The 19424-nt window shown below is 52.3% G+C and overlaps 1 protein-coding gene across 1 annotated transcript in view; it reads left to right on the plus strand.

The window, feature by feature from the left end:
* The window catches only part of LOC137458957 (zinc finger protein 850-like), a 142183-nt gene that overhangs the window by 83975 nt on the left and 38784 nt on the right, over positions 1-19424 (plus strand). Inside the window, 2 exon segments of the mRNA XM_068170245.1 lie at positions 8816-9518; positions 9521-9728. Of these exon segments, the coding sequence (XP_068026346.1) occupies positions 8816-9518; positions 9521-9728 (911 nt within the window).

Below are 19424 nucleotides of genomic sequence, written 5' to 3' on the forward strand. Positions count from 1 at the left end.
TTGCGGGGCCGCGGGTGGGGTTGGGGTGGGGGCTCGGTGGGGTTCCTTGTGCTGCTGAATCCCCCTGCTAGGAGGTGTTTTTTTTTCCATGGATTCTCTGAATCCTTGAATTTGAGCTTGGGATCTGCTCTTGACCTTAGCTGCTGGTTCTTGAGCTTGGGGACTGGATCTGAGCTTGCAGCTGGTTCTTGGGCTTGGGAGCTGGCTCTGAGCTTAGGAGCTGGGTCTGCACTTGTGATCTTGGTTCTGGATCTTAGGGGCAGGCTGTGGGCTCAAGAGGTGGTCCTTGAGCTTGGGAGGTGATTCTGACCTTTGTTGCTGGTTTTTGATCTTGGGGGCTGGCTCAGCTTGGCTGAGTGTGAGCTTGGGAGCTGGGTCTCACTTTGGATCTCGTTCTTGAGCTTGGGGGCTGGCTGTGAGCTGGGGAAGCTGTTCTGAGCATGGGAGCAGGTGGTGAGCATAGGAGCTGAGTGTGAGCTTCTCACCTGCCTTGAATTTACAATGTGAGAGGTTGGGTTCTGGGTCTGGATTTTGATCTGGGTCTGAGCCTGAGGGCTGGGTCTGCACTTTTGAACTGCTGCTTGCGCTTGGGAGCTGCTTCTGAGCTTTGGAGCTGGTTCCGCACTTCTGATATGGGTTCTGGAGCCTGGGGACTGGCTCTGAGCTTGGGAAGTGCTTCTCATCTGAGTTTCTCACTCTGAGCTTGGGGCCTGGGCCTGAGCTTCAGCTGTTGTTCTCACCTTAGTTGCTGTCTCTGAGCGTGGGAAGCTGCTCTGAGCGTAGGAGCTGGGTGTGAGCTACTGAGCTGGGTGTGAGCCTGGCCCCTGCCTTGAGTCGAAAATGTGAGAGTGCAGCCCCCGGCAGCCCCACGCAGCCAGAGCCTTCCCCGCTGCGCTGCCGCCGCCCTCAGCGCTCCCCGGCCCCCTCAGCCCCTCCCGCCCCGCCGCAGCTCACCAGCCGGCAGCTGCCGCTCGCCCGCCAGCACCTCCGGCACTTCTCCCGCGCTCCGGCCCCGCTGCCGCTCCCCACGGGGCAGCACCAATGGCGGCCGCGGCCGGCAGGGGCAGCTCCTGGCTGGGCCTCGGCAGCGCCCAGGGGGAGGAGCTGCCGCGCTCCCGCCGCCTCTCATTGGCTAAGGCTGCCCGGCCGTGGGCGGGGCTTCTGTTCCAGACTGCTCCCTGCTTCCGCTCCCCGTCCCACGTGGCCGCAGCAGCCGGAGGGGCCGGGCCGGGGTCTCCCTCGCAGCGCTCTCTGCTCGCCAGCAGCCTGCCGGGGCCGGCGGCTCCCTGTGCGCTGAGCTCTTCCTCCTTCTCCTGTTCTGCTTCGCTCTTGTCCCGGGGTCCAGGTGGGGTGAGGGAGTCTCTGGGGCTGAGTTGAGGGTGGTGGGGTGGGGATCAGGGAATGCTCTCTGTGGGGCTGCGAGGGGTCGGGAGGGTCGCTTGGGTTGGGGCAGGGTTTGTGGGGCAGGGGTCGGTGGGGCTGGGGCGGGGGGAAGCCTCTGCGGGGATCTAGGGGGAATCGGTGGGGTTTGGTTGGGGGGCTTCTGCAGATATGTGGTTGGGGGTCCGTGGGATCCGGGGGAGATCGGTGGGGTACGGGGTGGGGCTGGGTCTGTGAGGTCCGGGGGAGCTCTGCAAGCTTGGCGCTTGGGGTCCGTGCGGTTTGTGGGGGCGTCGCTGTGATTGTGGGGACCTCTGTGCGGCTGTGGGGGTCTGCGGTGTTGGGGGTGGTCGGGGGGGGCTGTGGGGTAGGGCAGAGGTGTGCAGGGTCGGTGAGCATCGTCTGTGCTGTTCTGGGAGGGGTCTGTGCGGTTGCAGGGCCGTGGGTGCAGTTGGGGGGGTGTCGGTGTGTTTTGGGCGAGGTTCTTTGAGCTGCTGGAAGGTCCTGGGATGATCCGGGTGGACCTAGAGGGGTTTGGGAGGTGGTGCTGGTGAGCTCAGGTTGTCCTGGAGAAGGAACTGGCGCCACCTGGGTGGGGTGGGTGTTGCTCTGTGGGACGGCTGGGGAGGGTCGGGAGGGTCGGCTGGATTGGGGAAGGATTTGTGGCTCAGGGGTCGGTGGGGCTGGTGGGGGGCAAGCCTCTGCGGGGATCTAGGGGAAATCGGTGGGGTTTGGTTGGGGAGCTTCTGGGGATATGCGGGGGGGGAGGGGTGAGGGGTACAGGGTGGGGTCCGAGGCAGCTCTGCAAGCTTGGCATGAGGGACTTTGGTGAGGGGCTGGGAGTGATGGGCTGAGTGGGAGTGGATTGAAGGTTGAGGAGGGCAGATTTGGAGTGGAGCTTGGGAGGCAATAGTTTGGAGTGGGGGTGGTGAGAGCCTGGAGCAGGTTGGGCAGGGAGGTGCTGGCTGCCCCCTCCCTGGAGGTGCTGAGGGTGAGGTTGGATGAGGGCTTGAGCAGCCTGGTGTGGTGGAAGGTGTCTGTGGGCATGGCAGGGGGTTGGAGCTGTCTGCTCTTTGGGGTCCCTTCCAGGCCAAAGCATTCTCTGAATGCTTGAATTTGGACACTTAGCAGAAGTGCAATGAAGGGAACTTGAAATAAGCAAAGTTGTGAAACTGGCTCTGAGCCTGGGGGCTGGGGGTGAGCTTGGGAAGTGGTTCTGATTTTATTTTCTGGCTCTTGAGCTTGGGGTCTGGGTGTGAGCTTGGAAAGGGGTTTTGAACTTAGTTGCTCACTCTGGGCTTGGGGTGTGGTTCTTGATATCAGGGCCTGTCTCTGAGGTCAGGGCCTGGTTCCTGAGCTTGTAAAGTGGCTTTGACCTTGGTTGCTGGCTCTGGAGCTTGGTTCTGGCCTTTTTTGCTGGTTCTGGAGCATAGGGGCTGGCTCTTGAACTTGGGGGCTGGCTGTGAGCTTGGGAATTGTTCTGACCTTACTTTCTGGCTCTTGAGTTTGGGAAGTGGTTCTGATCTTAGCTGCTGGCTCTTGAGCTTGTGGGGGCTGGCTCTGGAGCTTGGTTCTGACCTTCGCTCTGGTAGTGGAGCTTGGAGGCTGGTTCCTGAGCTTGGGAAGTGGTTCTGACCTTAGTTGCTGGCTCTGAGCTTGGGAGCTGAGTCTGCACTTTTGGTTTAGGTTGCTTGGGGGCTGGTTCTGGAGCTTGGGGGCTGGCTGTGAGCTTGGGAAGTATTCTGACCATAGTTGCTGGCTCTGGGCTTGGGGTGTGGTTCTTGACCTCAGGGCCTGTCTCTGAGGTCAGGGGTTGGTTCGTGAGCTTGGGAAGTGGATCTGACCTTACTGGCTGGCTCTTGAGCTTGTGGGGGCTGGCTCTGGAGCTTGGCTCTGACCTTTGTTGCTGATACTGGAGCCTGGGGGCTGGTTCCTGAGGTTGGAAAGTGGTTCTGACCTTAATTGCTGGCTTGGGAGCTGTTTCTTGAGCTTGGGGTCTGGGTGTGAGCTTGGAAAGGGATTCTGACCTTAGTTGCTGGCTCTGGGCTTGGGGTGTGGTTCCTGACCTCAGGGTCTGTCTCTGAGGTCAGGGACTGGTTCTTGAGCTTGGGAAGTGATTCTGACCTTAGTTGCTGGCTTGGGAGCCGAGTCTGCACTTTTGATCTAGGTTCTGGACCATAGTGGCTGTCTCTTGAGCTTGGGGGCTGGCTCTTGTGCTTGGAATGTGGTTCTGTCCTTATTTGCTTATTATTGTGGTTATTATTGTGGTTCTGACCTTATTTGGAGACTTGATGAGGTACTTGGTGCCATGGGTTAGCTGTTTGGGTGGGTTGGATTGGTTGATGAGTTGGACGTGATGATCTTGAAGGTCTCTTCCAACCTGGTTTGGTTTGGTTTGGTTTGCTGGCTTGTGAGCTTGGGGCCTGGGTGTGAGCTCTGGAGGTGGCTCTCAGCTTGGGAAGTGTTCTGACCTTAATTGCTGGTTCTTGAGCTCAGGGGCTGGCTCTGAGCTTGGGAAGAGGTTCTGATCTTAGCTGCTGGTTCTTGAGCTTGGGGCCTGGATGTGAACTTAGGAGCTGGCTCTGAGCCTGGGGGCTGGCTCTGCATTTCTGATCTGGATTCTTGTGCTTGGGAGCTGACTCTGACCTTAGTTGCTGGTTCTTGAGCTTGGGGGCTGGGTGTGAGCTTGGCCTCTGCCTTCAATTTAAAATGTGAGAGTTCAGGCAGTTGGAAGTTGAAGCTGAGCTGCTTTGCACTGCAGTGCTTCAGAGTTTGTGGTGCTCCAAAGGCAGATCTCAAAGAGCTGCTGCAAGAGTTGAGCTGAAGTGGCACAGTGCCCTGCAGAGGCAAAAGCTTTTCCCTGCCAGTCAGCCATTGGAATCCTCTCCCCAGGGCAGTGGTGGATTGCCCTGCAGGGCAGAGTTGGAAGGCTCAGCTTGGCAGGGGGCTGGGCCAGCTCCTTTCCAGGCCAGTGTCAGCTGGCAAGGTTGGAGCAGCTGAGCCTTGGGGTCCCTTGCAGCCTGGCATTGTGTGGCAGCAGAGCTGTGCTGCTGGTTTTGAGGGCACTTGGAAAGCTTCTGGAGCATTTGTGCAGAGTGTGCAAGACATCCCTGAGCCTAGCAACTCCCTCAGCTCTCTTCAGAATGAACTCTGCAGAGCTGGAAGAGCTTTCCAGGAATTTGGCAGAGGTTTGGAGGAGTTAGGAAGGGATTTTGGTTCTCCTCCTCCTTGTCCTCTTCCTTGTCCTCCTCTGCCTCATCTTTTTCCTGCTCTCCCTGGAGGCTGCACTTAGACTCCTAGAATCCTGGAGTGGTTTGGGTTGGGAGGGAGCTGCAAAGGTGCTGCAGTCCAAGCCCCTCTACAGTCAGCAGGGACATCCTACACTAGCTCAGGTTGCCCAGAGCCCTGTCCAGCCTCACCTTGAACATCTGCAGGGCTGGGACCTCAAGCCCCTCCCTGTGCAACCTGTTGCAGTGTTCCAGCAGCCTCCTGGTGCAGAACTTGTTCCTCACCTCCAATCTCAATCTGCTCTGCTCTAGTTTGCAAAGCCTGCAGGGACAGGACCAGAGGCAATGGCTTCAAAGAGTCCCTCTGCAGCCTTCTTGTAGCCCCCTTGAGGTACCAGAAGGTCACTCTTAGGACTCCCCAGAGTCTTCTCTTCTCCTCTCCAGGCTGATCACCCCCAGCTCCCTCAGCCTGTCCTGGTAGCAGAGCTGCTCCAAGCCCCTGATCATTTTTGTGTCCCTCCTCTGGGCCCTCTCCATCAGGTCCATGTCCTTCCTGTGTTGAGGGCTCCAGAGCTGGCTGCAGTGCTGCAGGTGAAGTCTCAGCAGAGCAGAGCCAAGTGCCAGGATGGCCTCTGCCCATCTCTGGCCCTGCTGCTTTTGGTGCAGCCCAGGCTGGCCTTGGCCTTCTGGGCTGCAGGCTCCCCCTGTCTGTTCCTGTCCAGCTTCTTGTCCAGCAGCACCCCCCAGTCCTTTTCTGCAGGGCTGCTTCCTATCCCCTCCTCCCCCAGCCTGTCCTGATTGTGAGGATTGTGCCAGGCCAGGGGCAGGACCCTGCCCTTGCTCTTGTTGAAGCTCAGGAGGTTGCCCTGGGCCCCCTCTGCAGCTTGTCCCCTTGAGCTCCTCCAACTTGTTCTGCAGGGCATTGCCTTAGGTTTCAGGAGGCAGAGAGGCTCTCTTTGAGCCTTGTGAAAGGAGTTGATGCCAAGCTGTGCCCAGAGGGTTGGATGGAATTGGGCAGTTTCCATGGCTGTGCTGTTCAGAGCTGCATCCTACAGTGCAAATCATCCAATCCACAACAATCCATAGTGTGCCTGGGCCACGGGACCCAAACAACCTCCCTAGGCCAAAGCTTCCTCCAGAGCTCCAGCAAAGCAGGCCAGAACCCCAGGCCCCAAATGCCTTCCCCCTCCCCCATGCCTCTCTGCCCCTCCTCCCCCATACCCAAGAGCTGCAGTTACAGATTCTGGTAGGCAGCTCCCAGGTGAGCCAGGCTGCTCCAGGCCACAGTTGGCAGCACTGCCAAGGTCTCAAAGCTCCTCTGCAGAGAGAGATCCCAGAAGCTGTTCCTGGGAGCAGAGAGGAAGGGCAAAGGAGGTTGGAGATCCTGTGCTGTTCCTTTGTAGAGCATGGGTGCAGGCCTTGTGGGAATGAACTAAGCTAGATGACACTTTGTGGTGTCCCTCTGGACTCTGCTGTCCCTGCTGGAGGTCTCTGATCTCTGGTGTACGACATCCCAGTGCCTTCCACCCACCACAGGGATTCTCCTCCATGCTCTCATCCAGGGGTTTCTGTTGGGCCCTGCTGGCTGTGTAGATCAGCCCTGGTGATGTTGTAGGACCCTGTGGATACTGAGAGGGCAGCAAGTGAGTGGAGCTGGAGCACTGGATGGAGAGATGGAGGGTGAAGGCTGCAGGGGGTGGGAGGGCTTAGTTCAGCAGCTGTGTGGCTCTGCCTGGCTCCTACCTCCAATGGTGCTGGCAGCAGCTGACCCCAGAAGCTCCAAGCTCCAAACCCTGCCTGGCTCAGGACAGTCCCCTGACCCCTCCTGACATCCAGCACAGCCCAAGCAGGCACTCAGGGCTCCTAGCCACACAGCCCAGCCATAGCCCATGGCAGGAGTCACCTGAGGTCTCACTCCCTCTCTGTCCCCCTTCCTCTCATCAGTTGCTGCCTGAGGTGTCTGCAGGGTCCCTCCCCAGCCCTCATCTGTAACCCCCCCTTGGCTTGGTGCTGTTCTTTCAGCCCTCCAGCTGATCCCAGCCTTTAGTCTCAGGCCCCTTCCATTCTTGTGCTGCTGCTTCCAGCCCAGTTCCTTAGATGCTCCTCAGCCACAGCATTTCCCACTCCACCCTTCCAGCTGCAGTGGCAGTGGAGGTGGGGGACACAGGGCCATGGGAGAGCCAAGGCAGTAGGGACATGGATGAGCTGGGAATGAGGGAAAGGCCTGAGAATGCTCAGGCAGGAATTAGGCCTTGTGCCCCCAAAAAGGGGAGAGGATGCAGGGCCCAGGTGGCAAATGTGTGTGCAGGGAATGGCAGAATCTGGCAGCATTTGAGGAGGTGAAAGGAGTGAATTATGCTGCAGCTCTGCCTGTGTCAGCTGGGAGATGAACAGCAGCCCATGGGCACTGTGCCCTCCCATCCAACCTCATTTTCTCTTGGGGATGTGGAGTGGCAGCTCCAGGGAACTGCAAAGAGCAAGGTGAGAGAAATGGTCAGGGAGAGAAAGAAGCCAAACCCTTTCCAGTGAGTCTCTTTGGGCTGCAGGTGTGTGAAGGGTGCTGGAGGTGTGAGGTTTGGGCAGGAGCCAGAGACTCCTCCAGCATCCCAGTGAGGGCTGAAGAGGTTTAGCAAGAAGCTGCCCAAGTCCCTTCCCCCTTTGCTGCATCTGCAGAGATCATGAAGCTCCCTTTGTGTGTGTCCTGAGGGCTGCTGTGATCTTCTGTTGGGGAGTGGGCAGCAGAGAGGTGTGTGCAGGTCAAAGGTGAGCACAGAGTGTGTGGGGTGGGGGCAGGACCTGGGAGGAGAGCTGTGGCCAGAGCAAGATCTGCTGGCAAAGGCAGGTGCAGGCAGCAGAATTCTGGGCAGGCAGTGGGAGGAAGCTTTAGGCAAGGCCTGGGAGAGGCTGTGTGGAGGCAGCTGTGTTGTGGTGCTGGCCTGCAGCTGTGTGCTGGTGGCTGTGTGCTGGGCAAGGAGCTGAGTCTGCACTTGTTGAGGTCTCCCATCTTGATCAGCCCTGGCTGTGTGCTGTGGCTGTGCTGCTGGGCTTGGGAGCTGCCCCCAGCAAGGCTGAGCTGTGCTGCCTGGTGCTGGGCAGTGCTGAGCCATCCCTTGCAGGTCAGTGCTCTCTGAGACCTTTGCTTCTCTGTGGCAGGAGTTGTGTCCCTCTCTCTCCATCATCCCTGCCCCTCTGTGCTGTGGAAGAGCAGAGTTAGCAGATCTGTCCCTTGGAGCAGCCCAACAGGTAAGAAACCCAGAGTGGGTTAACAGCTGGATCCTAGGCCCCCAGGGCAGCTCTTAGCCTCCTTCACCTCCTCCTGTCCAGCATATTTCACCTCTCCAGGAACTCTGAGGCACATCAGGTGTTGTGGGAGTTGAGGAATGCTCCAGGCTGCTGGGGGTGAGTTGTGAGCAGGGGATGATTTTTGGGGGTTGGGATCTGGAGGTTGCTGGGAGAGAAGGTTGGAGGTGGTTTGGTCTTCCTTGTTCAGTGCTGCTGCCTCCATTGTCTGAGCCAGGGGAGATCAAAAGAGTGGGCCTGGGCCAGGAACCACCCTGCCAATGTCACCAGGCTCGAGGAGAGTAGGACAAGACCATGTGTAAATCCCAGAGTACCTCAGGGCACTGATCACAGGAACCTGGGGTCTCAGCACAGGTATTAGAGGTCTGTGCCCACACTGTGGCAGAAACTGAAGGTTTGAGGTCCCCTCTGCATTCTCTCCTCCAGCTGGGTGTTGGGAGTCAGGGACTGTCATGACCCAGGCAGGATCTGAGGGTTTGAGATCCTGGGCTCAGGTGCTTCCATCTTCCCTATTGCAGAGCTGTGACCCCTTCCTGCCACAGCATGGCCTCACAGAAGGACCCAGGCAAGAGCTGGGAGGAGAAGCAGCACCCAGAGATCAAGTTGGAGCAGCCAATATGCAGTCCCAAGGTAGAGGAGGATGGGGAGGAAAAAGAGGAGAAGATGGAGGATGATGCTGAGAATGACAACTATGAAGAGGAGGATAATGATGGTGATGAAGGCGACCAGGATGAGGGGGAGGAATGTATGGAGGAGGATGAAGCCAGAGCAGGTCCCTCAGTGTCACCCAAAGAGCTGAATCAGTGCCCTGAGTGTGGGCAGAGCTTCCCAGGTGGCTCAGAGCTAGTGAAGCACCACTGCCCGCAGCCTGGCTCCCGGCCCTTCGTTTGTGGTGACTGTGGCAAGAGGTTCCGCTGGAACTCCGAGCTCATCCAGCACCGCCGCACCCACACCGGAGAGAAACCTTTCACCTGTGGTGCCTGCGGAGAGAGCTTCACCCAGCGCGGCACTCTCACTCGGCACCGCCGCACCCACACTGGAGAGAAACCGTTCACCTGTGTGGACTGTGGTCAGAGCTTCACCCAGCGCGGTCATCTCACCCAACACCGCCACACCCACACTGGAGAGAAACCGTTCACCTGTGTGGACTGTGGTCAGAGCTTCACCCAGCGCGGTCATCTCACCCAGCACCGCCGCACCCACACTGGACAGAAACCTTTCATCTGTGTAGACTGCGGTCAGCGCTTTACCCTGCGCGGCCAACTCACCCAGCACTGCCTCACTCACACTGGAGAGAAGCCCTTCTCTGGTGACAGCTGTGGCAAGCGCTTCAGACAGCTCTCTCACCTCAGGGAACACCACCTCACCCACACCAGTGAGAAAGCCTTTACCTGCAGGGACTGCGGCAAGAGCTTCAAACGCAACTCCACTCTCACCATCCATCGCCGCATCCACACTGGAGAGCATCTGTTCCCCTGTGCTGAGTGCGGGAAGAGCTTCACCACGAGTACTCGATACATCCAGCACCAACTCATCCATAATGGTGAGAAGCCCTACAGCTGTACTGACTGCGGCAAGAGCTTCACCAACAAGCGAGCGCTCACGGAGCACGGAGTGTGCGTGGTGTGCACACTGGCGAGAAGTTGTTCAGCTGTGCTGCGTGCGGTCAGGCCTTCAGCCGTAGGGACACTCTCATTCGCCACCACCGCACCCACACCGGTGAGAAACCTTTCACCTGTGCTAACTGTGGGAAGAGCTTCGGCCAGAGGAGCACTCTCATTGCTCACCGCCGCACCCACACTGGTGAGAATCCTTTCACTTGTGCTGATTGTGGTAAGAGCTTTAGCGAGAAGCGATCCCTCAACCATCACCGCTGCACCCACACCAGAGAGCAGCCTGCACTGCAGGGGAGGCATAAATCCACCTAGAATCTCTTGAGTAATCGTGACCCCTCTGAGAAGGCCTTCCCAGCACCAAAAGCATCTATTTTTCCATTGCAGTTCTCAGGGAGTGGGGACACCAGCAGCAACAAACACCTCCTGCCCATCTGAACACCAATTATTGCTAATGAGAACAATTACAGTGCTGAGTCGGCATACCTGGAGCGCCCAGTGGAGCTGGGCAGGGCTTTGCCAGGGTCTGTCTGGTTCTTCCCCAATGCTTTGTGTCTCCCTGGGGTAAGAAATCCTCTGTCCATTGACCAATTGTCTCAATAAAACCCAAAAGTTACCCAAATCCTGTCTGTTTGCTTTTATTTCAGTTATCTCTGCCTCAATGCCTGAATTTTGGGGGCATTTGCTCCCAAGGGATGGGGTGGAGCTGTGTGCCCAGTTCAAGGAGGGGAAAATGAGGCTCTCAGAGGAGTCTTGAGGGGCATCTCAGAGGCATTCTGCAGGGGCTTTCAGGTGATCTTAGGTGTTTGGGATTTGGATGGTCCTAGGACTGACTTTTGGGATCTTTGGAGGGTGTAGGGGGAAGCTCATGTAGATCTTTGGAAGAACTCAGAAAGCTTCTGTTGGCTTTCCACTCTGGGGCTGGAACAAGTTGAAGAGCTGAGAAGAGGTTAAGCTGCCTGTTCCCCCCCAAAACAGAAGTGCAGGAAAAATAACACACACACGAATCAAAAAACCCTCTGGGTTGAGATAAGGACTTGAGATAAGATCAAAAGGGTTGAATCCAAATGAGAACCCATAATGCACACTGACCTGAGGCTGTTTGCAGAAAGAAGCACAGCAGTGAGCAGCAACAGCCAGGAGTTAAACCCCTGCAGCACTCCCCCTCAGCAAAGAGCCAGCACCTGAGAGCCAGAACCCAACAGCAGCAACCAGAACAGGTAGTGTCTAATGTTGTAATCTGAACTTCAAGCCCTGTAGTACTTTGCTCCAGCCAGCACTGTCCCTGTGAAGGTGGCATGAGGCAGGATGGTGTGGAGTAATGGAAGCAAATTAACCTTTGACATTCCCAAGCCTTCATTCTGTGCCATCTGCACCATGCCCAGCAACAATCAGCAGCAGGCCTCAGGCACTGTCCATTCTCACTCCACAGGAGGTTGCTTTGCAGTACCCAGAGGGCTGCTCACTGCAGGTGCTCTGCAGCTCCACTCTGTTCCAGCACAGTCTGGGTCAGTCCATGCCCAGTCCAAATGCTGCAAATGCTGGGTCTGTGTTTCCACCTCTGGGGCAATTGAGTCCAGTGACTCCTTCTATGCCTCCAAGTGAAAGCAAACTGTGGCTTGCATCCCAGTACTCAGCTTCCAACACATCCAGGTGTGGGGATCCTCCTGTCACACCAGAAACACGGGTGGGTTCCACCACTGTAGGTAGTTAGGCTCCAGTGGCCGGAAGATCTCGCGTTGTATGGGAAGATAGGGCCCCTCTCCTGATAGCCAATAGCGTTTAGTTTACAGTGCAAGCAGACGGAAGTGATGTAAACCTCAGTTATATCGTGTAGTGTCGTTCACTAATAAAGGCCATTTGCCATCCACCACATTGGTGTCTGCGAGCTGATGGACTGAGCGGTCTGGGGTTGGCCATTCCTGAACCAGGTCGCCACACCTATGACAGGCAACAAGTGGTGCCGAAACCCGGGAATTCACCTGGAATCAGGTGAACGGCGGCCGGAGCGGCTGGACCAGCCCGGCGGGGAGGACGCTCCCGGACCAACAAGGAGGATGGAAGCCCTTGTGAAGGTCGTGTCGCAGTTACATAGGCAGTGGGGTATTGATTGTGAACCCAAAGATTTTATTCTCGCAGTCGTGAGGCTGTTGCAGCTTGGGGTCATAAGCCAGCCGGTGGACATTCTCCACCAAGAAACGTGGAGCAGATGCACTGAAGCGCTAGCTCTGGAGACGATGTCCTCAGGCTGTGGGAAGGATCTTAGGTCGTGGGGAAAAGTCGTGCGGGCTCTGCAGGGGGCCAGGCAGGAGAGGGGGATCTGGAGGGCGATAGGAGACTGTTTGTTGGCCATCCTGAGGTGGGGAGTCGGGGCAGCCATGCGGACTTCGCGTCCCCCAGACGATGGCAATTCTGCCGAGCCTGAGGAATTGCGGGAGGGCAATGTGCCCCCGGAATCCCCAAACCCTGACCCGCTCGTGGAGGGACAGAATCAAGCCAAATCCTTCTGGGGTGAGTTAGCCGAGGAGGCCTGGGGTGCCGTGGGGAAATCGGAGTCTGAGGACATCTGGGCTAGACCTCCTCCATATGCGCCCCAAGATGGTGCCAAACAAAAAGGGGAAGGGTGGGGTGAGCATGCCCCCGGCGGGAACAGGGAGGAGGCGCTACAACCAATAAGCGCACACAAATGGGACGGGGAGGAGAACGATGTGGCAATGCCAGCGACGAGCAGTGTGAGCAATCTGGCAGTGCAGGCCTAGAGCCTGACATGGCGGTAGGCCATGTGCAGCATAAATGCAGAGTTAGCTAGCAGTGGAGCAAAACAGTGCTGTGCCTGCAGCATGTAACTAAAACAAGACACTGGTAGCTATAAACATGGACAGTTATCTTGGGACAACAGGACATGCACCTGCATCAACAACCTCGTTGTGTCATTAGTAGTTGGACCAATAATCTGTAATAGTGCAATGTGTGGTCACTCAGAGGGAATCAATGGAGCTATGCCAACAGGGCACTCCGAGTTTATATAAGTCGTAGCAGTTGCCTTGCTGTGCACTTCTGCCTTTCCTGTCTCCTGTTTCTTCTACACTTTACTGTGCTATACTTGCACTACAGGCCTGCTCCATAGGCCTGCACCTCAGGCCTGCACCATAGGCCTGCAACACTGGAACAATAAAGGAACAATACTCGATCACATTGGTCAGCCGTATTGATTCCCAATCTCCGTCGTCCTACATCTGGCGCCCGAATAAACCTGAACTCATGGACAAGGGATCCTCGGAGTACCATACTGATCGACTCAGCAGAGAGAGGTACGTCCGAGCGATACGGAAAGCCGGTCGGACAGCACTGCCCCGGTGCTGGAAAATTAGCAGCGCGCGCTCACAAAGGAAGTGAATCTCACCCTGGCCCAGTGAGCGACCGGGGAGAGGCAAGGGGCAGCACGCCACCACAAAAGAGGCAGTGCTAAACGCCTTCCACCTATCCTCTCCATGAGAGGTATTGCTGGCAATTCTGGGATCGTAAAAGGGCTATTAGCCTGTGCCCAGAGTCATCCCCACGGCAATAAGCTTTTACTTCCGAAGCACGGGACGAAATTGCAGCCCAGCTGTGGGATGAGGTGCTAAATGCTTAAAAAAGCAGCTTTTCGCTCTAGCACCGTGTGACGGATCGTCACGGACATTGCAATCGAAAAAAGCAGAGCAGGCTACTCCCGATTCAGCTGCTGCGGCGTTTGGTTCTAACCGAGACGAGAAAGAGAGACTTGGAAGGCACCCCCTGCCCTCCGCCCCCCTCCTCTCTCCCTGCACATCGTCTGCCGCTCCATCAGCATCCTCCTCAATTTCAATTGCCCGCTACTCCTTCTACATGAATTGCGGCTCTCTATTACCGTCCTTTTGCGTGGAAAAATCTGCTCCTGCCACGTCAATAGCGGCAGAAGTGAATCCTGATCGAACTGATAAGGCGCGCGAAATCAAAATGGAGGTCACTACGCATTAAGAATTAGACAAAGGAGACTCCACCTCCGCCATCTTGGCAAGCACACCGTGTTTACTAGATAACACCACAGCCGTCCGCACCCAGCAGAGAAAAACCCATAAAAAAGCAGCAAAACCTGTGGCTCGGCGTTTTCGATCCCCTTCATTAACATCTTCCTCTGATACCACCAGCGACGGCTTGGACTTGGAAGTCGAGAGGACCGATGCTGGGAGGCCGGACAGTGACAACCCTGCCCTACAACTCCTCTTGGAAGAAAAATGGAGCGCTTGAAGGCTCGCAATTGGGCATTCTTGTGGCTGCCCCCCTCCTGCACTTCCCACCCCAGCAGCGCTCATCTCGGTGGCCCTCAGCCTGGCGGCGCTCACCCCAGTGGTGCCCCACACCCCAGCAGTTCTCCTGGAGATGCCTCCTGCGACCCCCCATGGCCCCCATGAGTACCGGCGGCTCTGATCAAGGTGGCATCGACCAACACACCAACGATACCAGCACTGACACCAGTAGTGACCCCGGCATCAGCCGCCCCCATGGCAGTGGCAGAAATGTCCCCTTGCCCCCAGCGGTTTCAGCTGCGCTACACCCCCCCCCGCCTCCTACATTCCACACGTTATCAGCACTCGGACGGAGATTCCAATTGATTCCCGATGGGGCGATCGGGAGGTGGGAGGGACAGGGAACTGTCCCGCTGAGCTGGTGGAAAGGTATTGTGGGAAATGTAGTCACAGATGGAGAAGGTTAACAATGACTAATCTCTGAACTGACTAATGTTCTTTAACAGAAGCTAGACAAGCCATAGCTACCTATGGGCTACAGTCAGGATACACAACTGCTGTAATCAATCAGTTGTTTCCAACACATTCGTTAATCCCTTTTCACACACATATGTCAGCAAATGGTGTTTATTATGAGGTCTGAGAGCAATCATGGAGGGGATGGGTGCCTTACAACCTGGCCTCCCAACTCCCAGTCCCCACAAATTGGGACCTGATTACTATTCATTTGAAGGATCGTTTTCTTTACAATTTGCTTACACCCGGAGGATTCAACAAAGTCTGCATCTACTGAGTGAGTCATCGATTAAGGCAGACGCCACCCGCCGATATCAATGGGTAGCCTGAAGGCATGCTTGAATCCTCAAGGCACTCTCTTCCCACTTAGATAGACTCATTGTGACATAGACTTGTGACATCTATAAGTCTATGGATGATATTCTGATTGCAACAAAAAAGTTACATCTAAGACAGTGCTGCCTGAGTTTCAGCAGCAAGCAGACTTGAAAGTCACACCGTCTTAGACCTTGCAACTCCTCAATTAAGTGACAATTCACTTGCAAATGGCTCGGAAGCCACGCCCTGGCAGCCAGCAGACTCTAGGAGGTGTCACCATTAACCATCTCCTTGGGGCGAGATCTTTGCCAGATCTTATCAGCAAATGCAGCTTCCTGATAAGGCTTTGCAATTAAGTCAGGATGTAGTGATCAAAGGGTGGTCCACCATCCAGGACAATAACTCTGATCCTGTGCCTTTCATTACTCAGCAGGATCTAACAGGGACACTTGGTTCCTTTGTTGATACCATACATACGACAGCAATACATTCAGACCTGACTCACGATATGAAGGTAGAAATGCTGGATATTTTGGCATTTGACAATGCTAATGAAGAAACTAAACAGGTTCTCAGCATTTTATCAACAGGTGCCACTGTCTCATGACTGCTGGATGCAACAACTAACGAAGCATCAACAAGCAGCAACGTATCTAGCCACAGCCATAGACGCAATCTTGAAACCACCAGTATGACCACTGCACAAAGGAAACAACCTGGGTGGAAATCATCGTGCCTCTGAGAAACCTAGGTACCTTAAATCCAAGTGCCTGACTGCTGGACAGACTCCAAAGTGTCACAGACCTAATCATTTTACTCCAGTGTCGCAGAAGCTGCTCCTGCAGCATGAATATACCCTGCGTGATGACACCAAACCAGGGTGCTTGGACCATACCTCCTCCCCCCCGCAGCCCCCCTGGCAGTGCACAGCAGACCTGACAACAGCTGCATATCACTTTTGAATCCACAAAGCGTTGTCGAGTTCAATTGGCATGGTCCTTTGGGTCACAGACACATGACAGCAGAACGAATGAAGCATCGATAAACAGCAACGTATCTAGCCATGGCCATAGAAGCAGTCCTGAAACCACCAGTATGACCACCGTACAAGGGAAACAACCTGGGTGGAAAACATCGTGCTTCTTGAAACCCAGGTGCCTTAAATCAAAGTGCCTGACTGCTGCACAGACTTGAAAGTGCTGTGTTCACCGTCACAGACCTAATCATTTTACTCCAGATTGTCATAGGCAGGGAAATTGCTCCCGCAGTGCAAGTACACCCCGTGCAACGACACCAAGCCAGGGTGCTTGGACCGCCCCCCCCCCCCCCCCCCCCCGCCACCTCTGGCAGCGCGGAGCAGACCTGGCAAGAGCAGTAGATATCACTCGTGAATCCACAAAACGTTGTCGAGTCCTATCAGCTCGGTCCTCTGGGTCACAGACCCTGTGCTCTGTTAATTGGCAGATTGTCTACCTCTAGACAGGGCATCCTTGTAACTCTTGGTTCAATACATTCTGATTATGACTGGGCTATGAAAATTATGCTCTATATGATTACCCCTCCTGTTAGCATTCCTGTTGGGACAGAAATTGCTCAGCTAATACCATTTGAGTCCTGAGTGCCTAAAACTTCTAACAGGATTTGAGGGCAGGAAGGCTCAGGTTCCACCGATATGCCTAATATCTCATTGGCCCTAGAAATTCAAAACGGAAAACTGGAACAGATTGTAACTGTCAGACACCCTTCTGGACAAACTATACAATTTTCAATGATTGTGGATACTGGAGACAATGTCATTATTATACCTTGTCATAAATAGAATGGTCTCTAGCCATTGCTCATGGCAAATTCTGAAGTCATGGGTTTAAAAGGTATGCAAACAACCTGGGTTAGCAAAGACCCAGTGGCAAATCAATCACTGTAAGACTGTACGTGTTAACCCTTCCAGTTGCTCTGTTGGACTGAGATGCCTTCAGTTAGCTAGGAGCAAAACTCATTACTGTTCCTTTTCTGTAGCGGCTACTAGTCAGCAACCAACCCTCAAATTAAAATGGAAAACAGATACTCCAGTATGGGTGGAACAATGGTCGTTCAGACAAGATAGGCTGCAAGTCGTTAAGACCCTAATACAGAAACAATTGCAACTAAGGCATACCTTGCTAGCTACCCACCCCCACCCCCAGAAGAGGGAGGATTTTCTGGTAAGACTTTTGCCAATCAAAGCTCTGTTCTGATTTAAAGCAACAGTGCTAATTTCATAATTTCTGATTGTAATGTCTTTCAGAGATTTGTTATTTAGAGTTTTGCTAAGCTTTCCTAGTAAGCATAATGAATGGTAAGCATTTGGTATTTACAGGTACTTAGTACATAGTAATTGCAGCAAGGTATACCTACTGAGTAATGAGTTCACATTGTAAGATTTTCTTTTGGTTCGAACCTTCTTAGTTGTGTGCCTTGGCATTTCAAAGAGACTCCATGTAATATAGTTAAGGTTTGTAGTAAATAGGTATTAATTTAAAAAGTATTCCTTAGCTAGTGTAACATCATTCTATGTCGTTCTTAGACTTTGACTAGAAAAAATAGAAAATACAAAATATACAAAAAAATACAAAAAATAGTAAAAAAACCCCACACAGACAAAATTTTAAAAATATATATAACAAAACAAAAAATCACAACTTAGATACAAAAAATACCAACTTAGATACAAAAAAAAATAAAAAATTTAGTTACAAAAAATAAAGTACAAAATAACAAAATAGTAACTAATTATAATAGTAAGTTAAAAAAATGAAAAAAATTAAAATATAAACAACTCAACAAAATAATAATAAAAAAACAACAACAATTAAAAACCCCCCAAAACCATAAGGATTACCAGCAAAAAATAACTATTACCAAAACCCGTAAGGATTATTAGCAAAAAATAAGGGATTATTAAGATAGGGACTACTAGATTAAAACAAAAAAGAATTAACAAAAATATGAACACGAAAAATAAGGGAAAAGAAGAAATAAAAAAGGTTAAAAAAATTAAAAAATAAAAACAATTAAAAATAAAGAAAAACTAACAAATATTTTTAAATTAAAAATTAGATATTAAATTAAAAATAATAAAAAATATTAATAATTAAAAATTAAAAATAATTAAAACCATCTTTAAAAATTTAAAAATTAATTAAAAAGAACATGACAAATAAAATAAAAATTAAAATAGAAAGGAAATAAAAAATTTTAAAAATGTAAAAATAATGAAAAAAGTAAAATTAGATTTAAAAAAATATCAAAATTATCTTTTTAAATTAACATAAAAAAGGAAAAAAGTATTAAAATATTTTTAAATTAAAAATAAAATTAAATAAATACTAAAAAAATTAATTTAAATAAAAAATTAAAACAAAATAATATTTTTTAAAAAATCAGTTAAAAAATATGTCAAGAAAAAATAACCCAAAAAAAAAGTATATTTTATAGGTAAGGGTTTTAGTGATACCAGCAAGAGGTAACTACCCCATGACAACTGCAATCATCGCAATAAACAACAGCAGAAGAATCAAGACTATGAAGGAACAGCATTTCCCATGCAGTCGAGCATCGATCACAGTAGCTGTCATGATAATCTGAGATCAAAAGCATCAATCAGCAGAAGGTACTAAAAATCCCCATCTGAATCGGGACTGAGTATTATGATTGTTTGATTTTTGTGAGAGTAGAGAAAATGTTCATATGGATTTCTGTGTCACCTCACCAGCTTGCCATATTTTTAAATAGTTAAAGGGAAAGTCAAAATTAATTACAACACAATATGCATTCTCACTTTCAGTTAAAATCAGCAACAACAGAAAAAAGGGGGTGGTGGAATTTAGGTATGTGTGGTAGTGAGAAAAGTTCAGTTCTCCCCCCCCCAAAAAACCACAGCTAACTCAGTCAGAGAAGCAAAATGGAAAAGAGCTGTATTTCACAAGCAGAATGAACTGCAATGAATATATACACAACATGCAGTATTTACAGTGTATACAAAAATATACAGGAAAGAAAGTAACACAGAAAAACTGCCCCCTCTCCAATAGAGGAGGGTCCCCCCCAAAAAAAAAACCCTTTTCCCCCTGCCTCCCTTTTTTCCCAAAAAGGCTTAGAGAGAAAAGTAATTATTGAGGGAAATTCTGTTAGTTCAAAGGCTATGCTAAGGGAAGAAAAGAATTCGTTTCTTATCTCATTAATCCAAGCTCAGCACCAAGCACAGAAGAAAGGAAAACAGATGTCCAGACTGAGACTGAAACAGACTCAGACTGACTGCACAGAGCAAAACCTTAAAGTTACATTCCTACTGATCTACCAATGAAATTCGGTTAGAATTATCTTTGTTTTCCTTTTCACACCAAAACATTCAGCCAGAGTGCTCAGTAGCTGTCTCTTCTGAAAGGCATAGCTTAAAACCGTCACAGGGAGGCAGGTGGCAAAGGCTTTTTGGCGTCCCTGCTGAGAGGGGATCCTCAGCACTGCCCTGAAGATCTGCACATAGGACACCACCATGAACACAAAACAGACAAAACTGAGCAGACACCAACTTGCTTATGGCCCAGGGCAAAGCTCCTGGGAGCAAGCACCTTGTAGCTGTTGTCTCCGCCATGCCATCTGGCACTGCAGAAGAGCCTAGCTCCACCACCTCTCCAGGCAGGTGCTGTCTGCCTTGAGACTGCCCTGTGCCTGCCCTTCATCAGGTCAGAGTGGTCCAGCTGCCTCCAGCTTGCCACACAGCTCCTGTACTGTGGGGCCCTAAGCCCTTCATGAGAGAATGAGGT

Source organism: Melanerpes formicivorus, unplaced genomic scaffold (assembly GCF_026170545.1).
Source record: "Melanerpes formicivorus ecotype bairdi unplaced genomic scaffold, bMelFor1.0.p_v2 SCAF_301, whole genome shotgun sequence".
Lineage (NCBI taxonomy): Eukaryota > Metazoa > Chordata > Aves > Piciformes > Picidae > Melanerpes > Melanerpes formicivorus.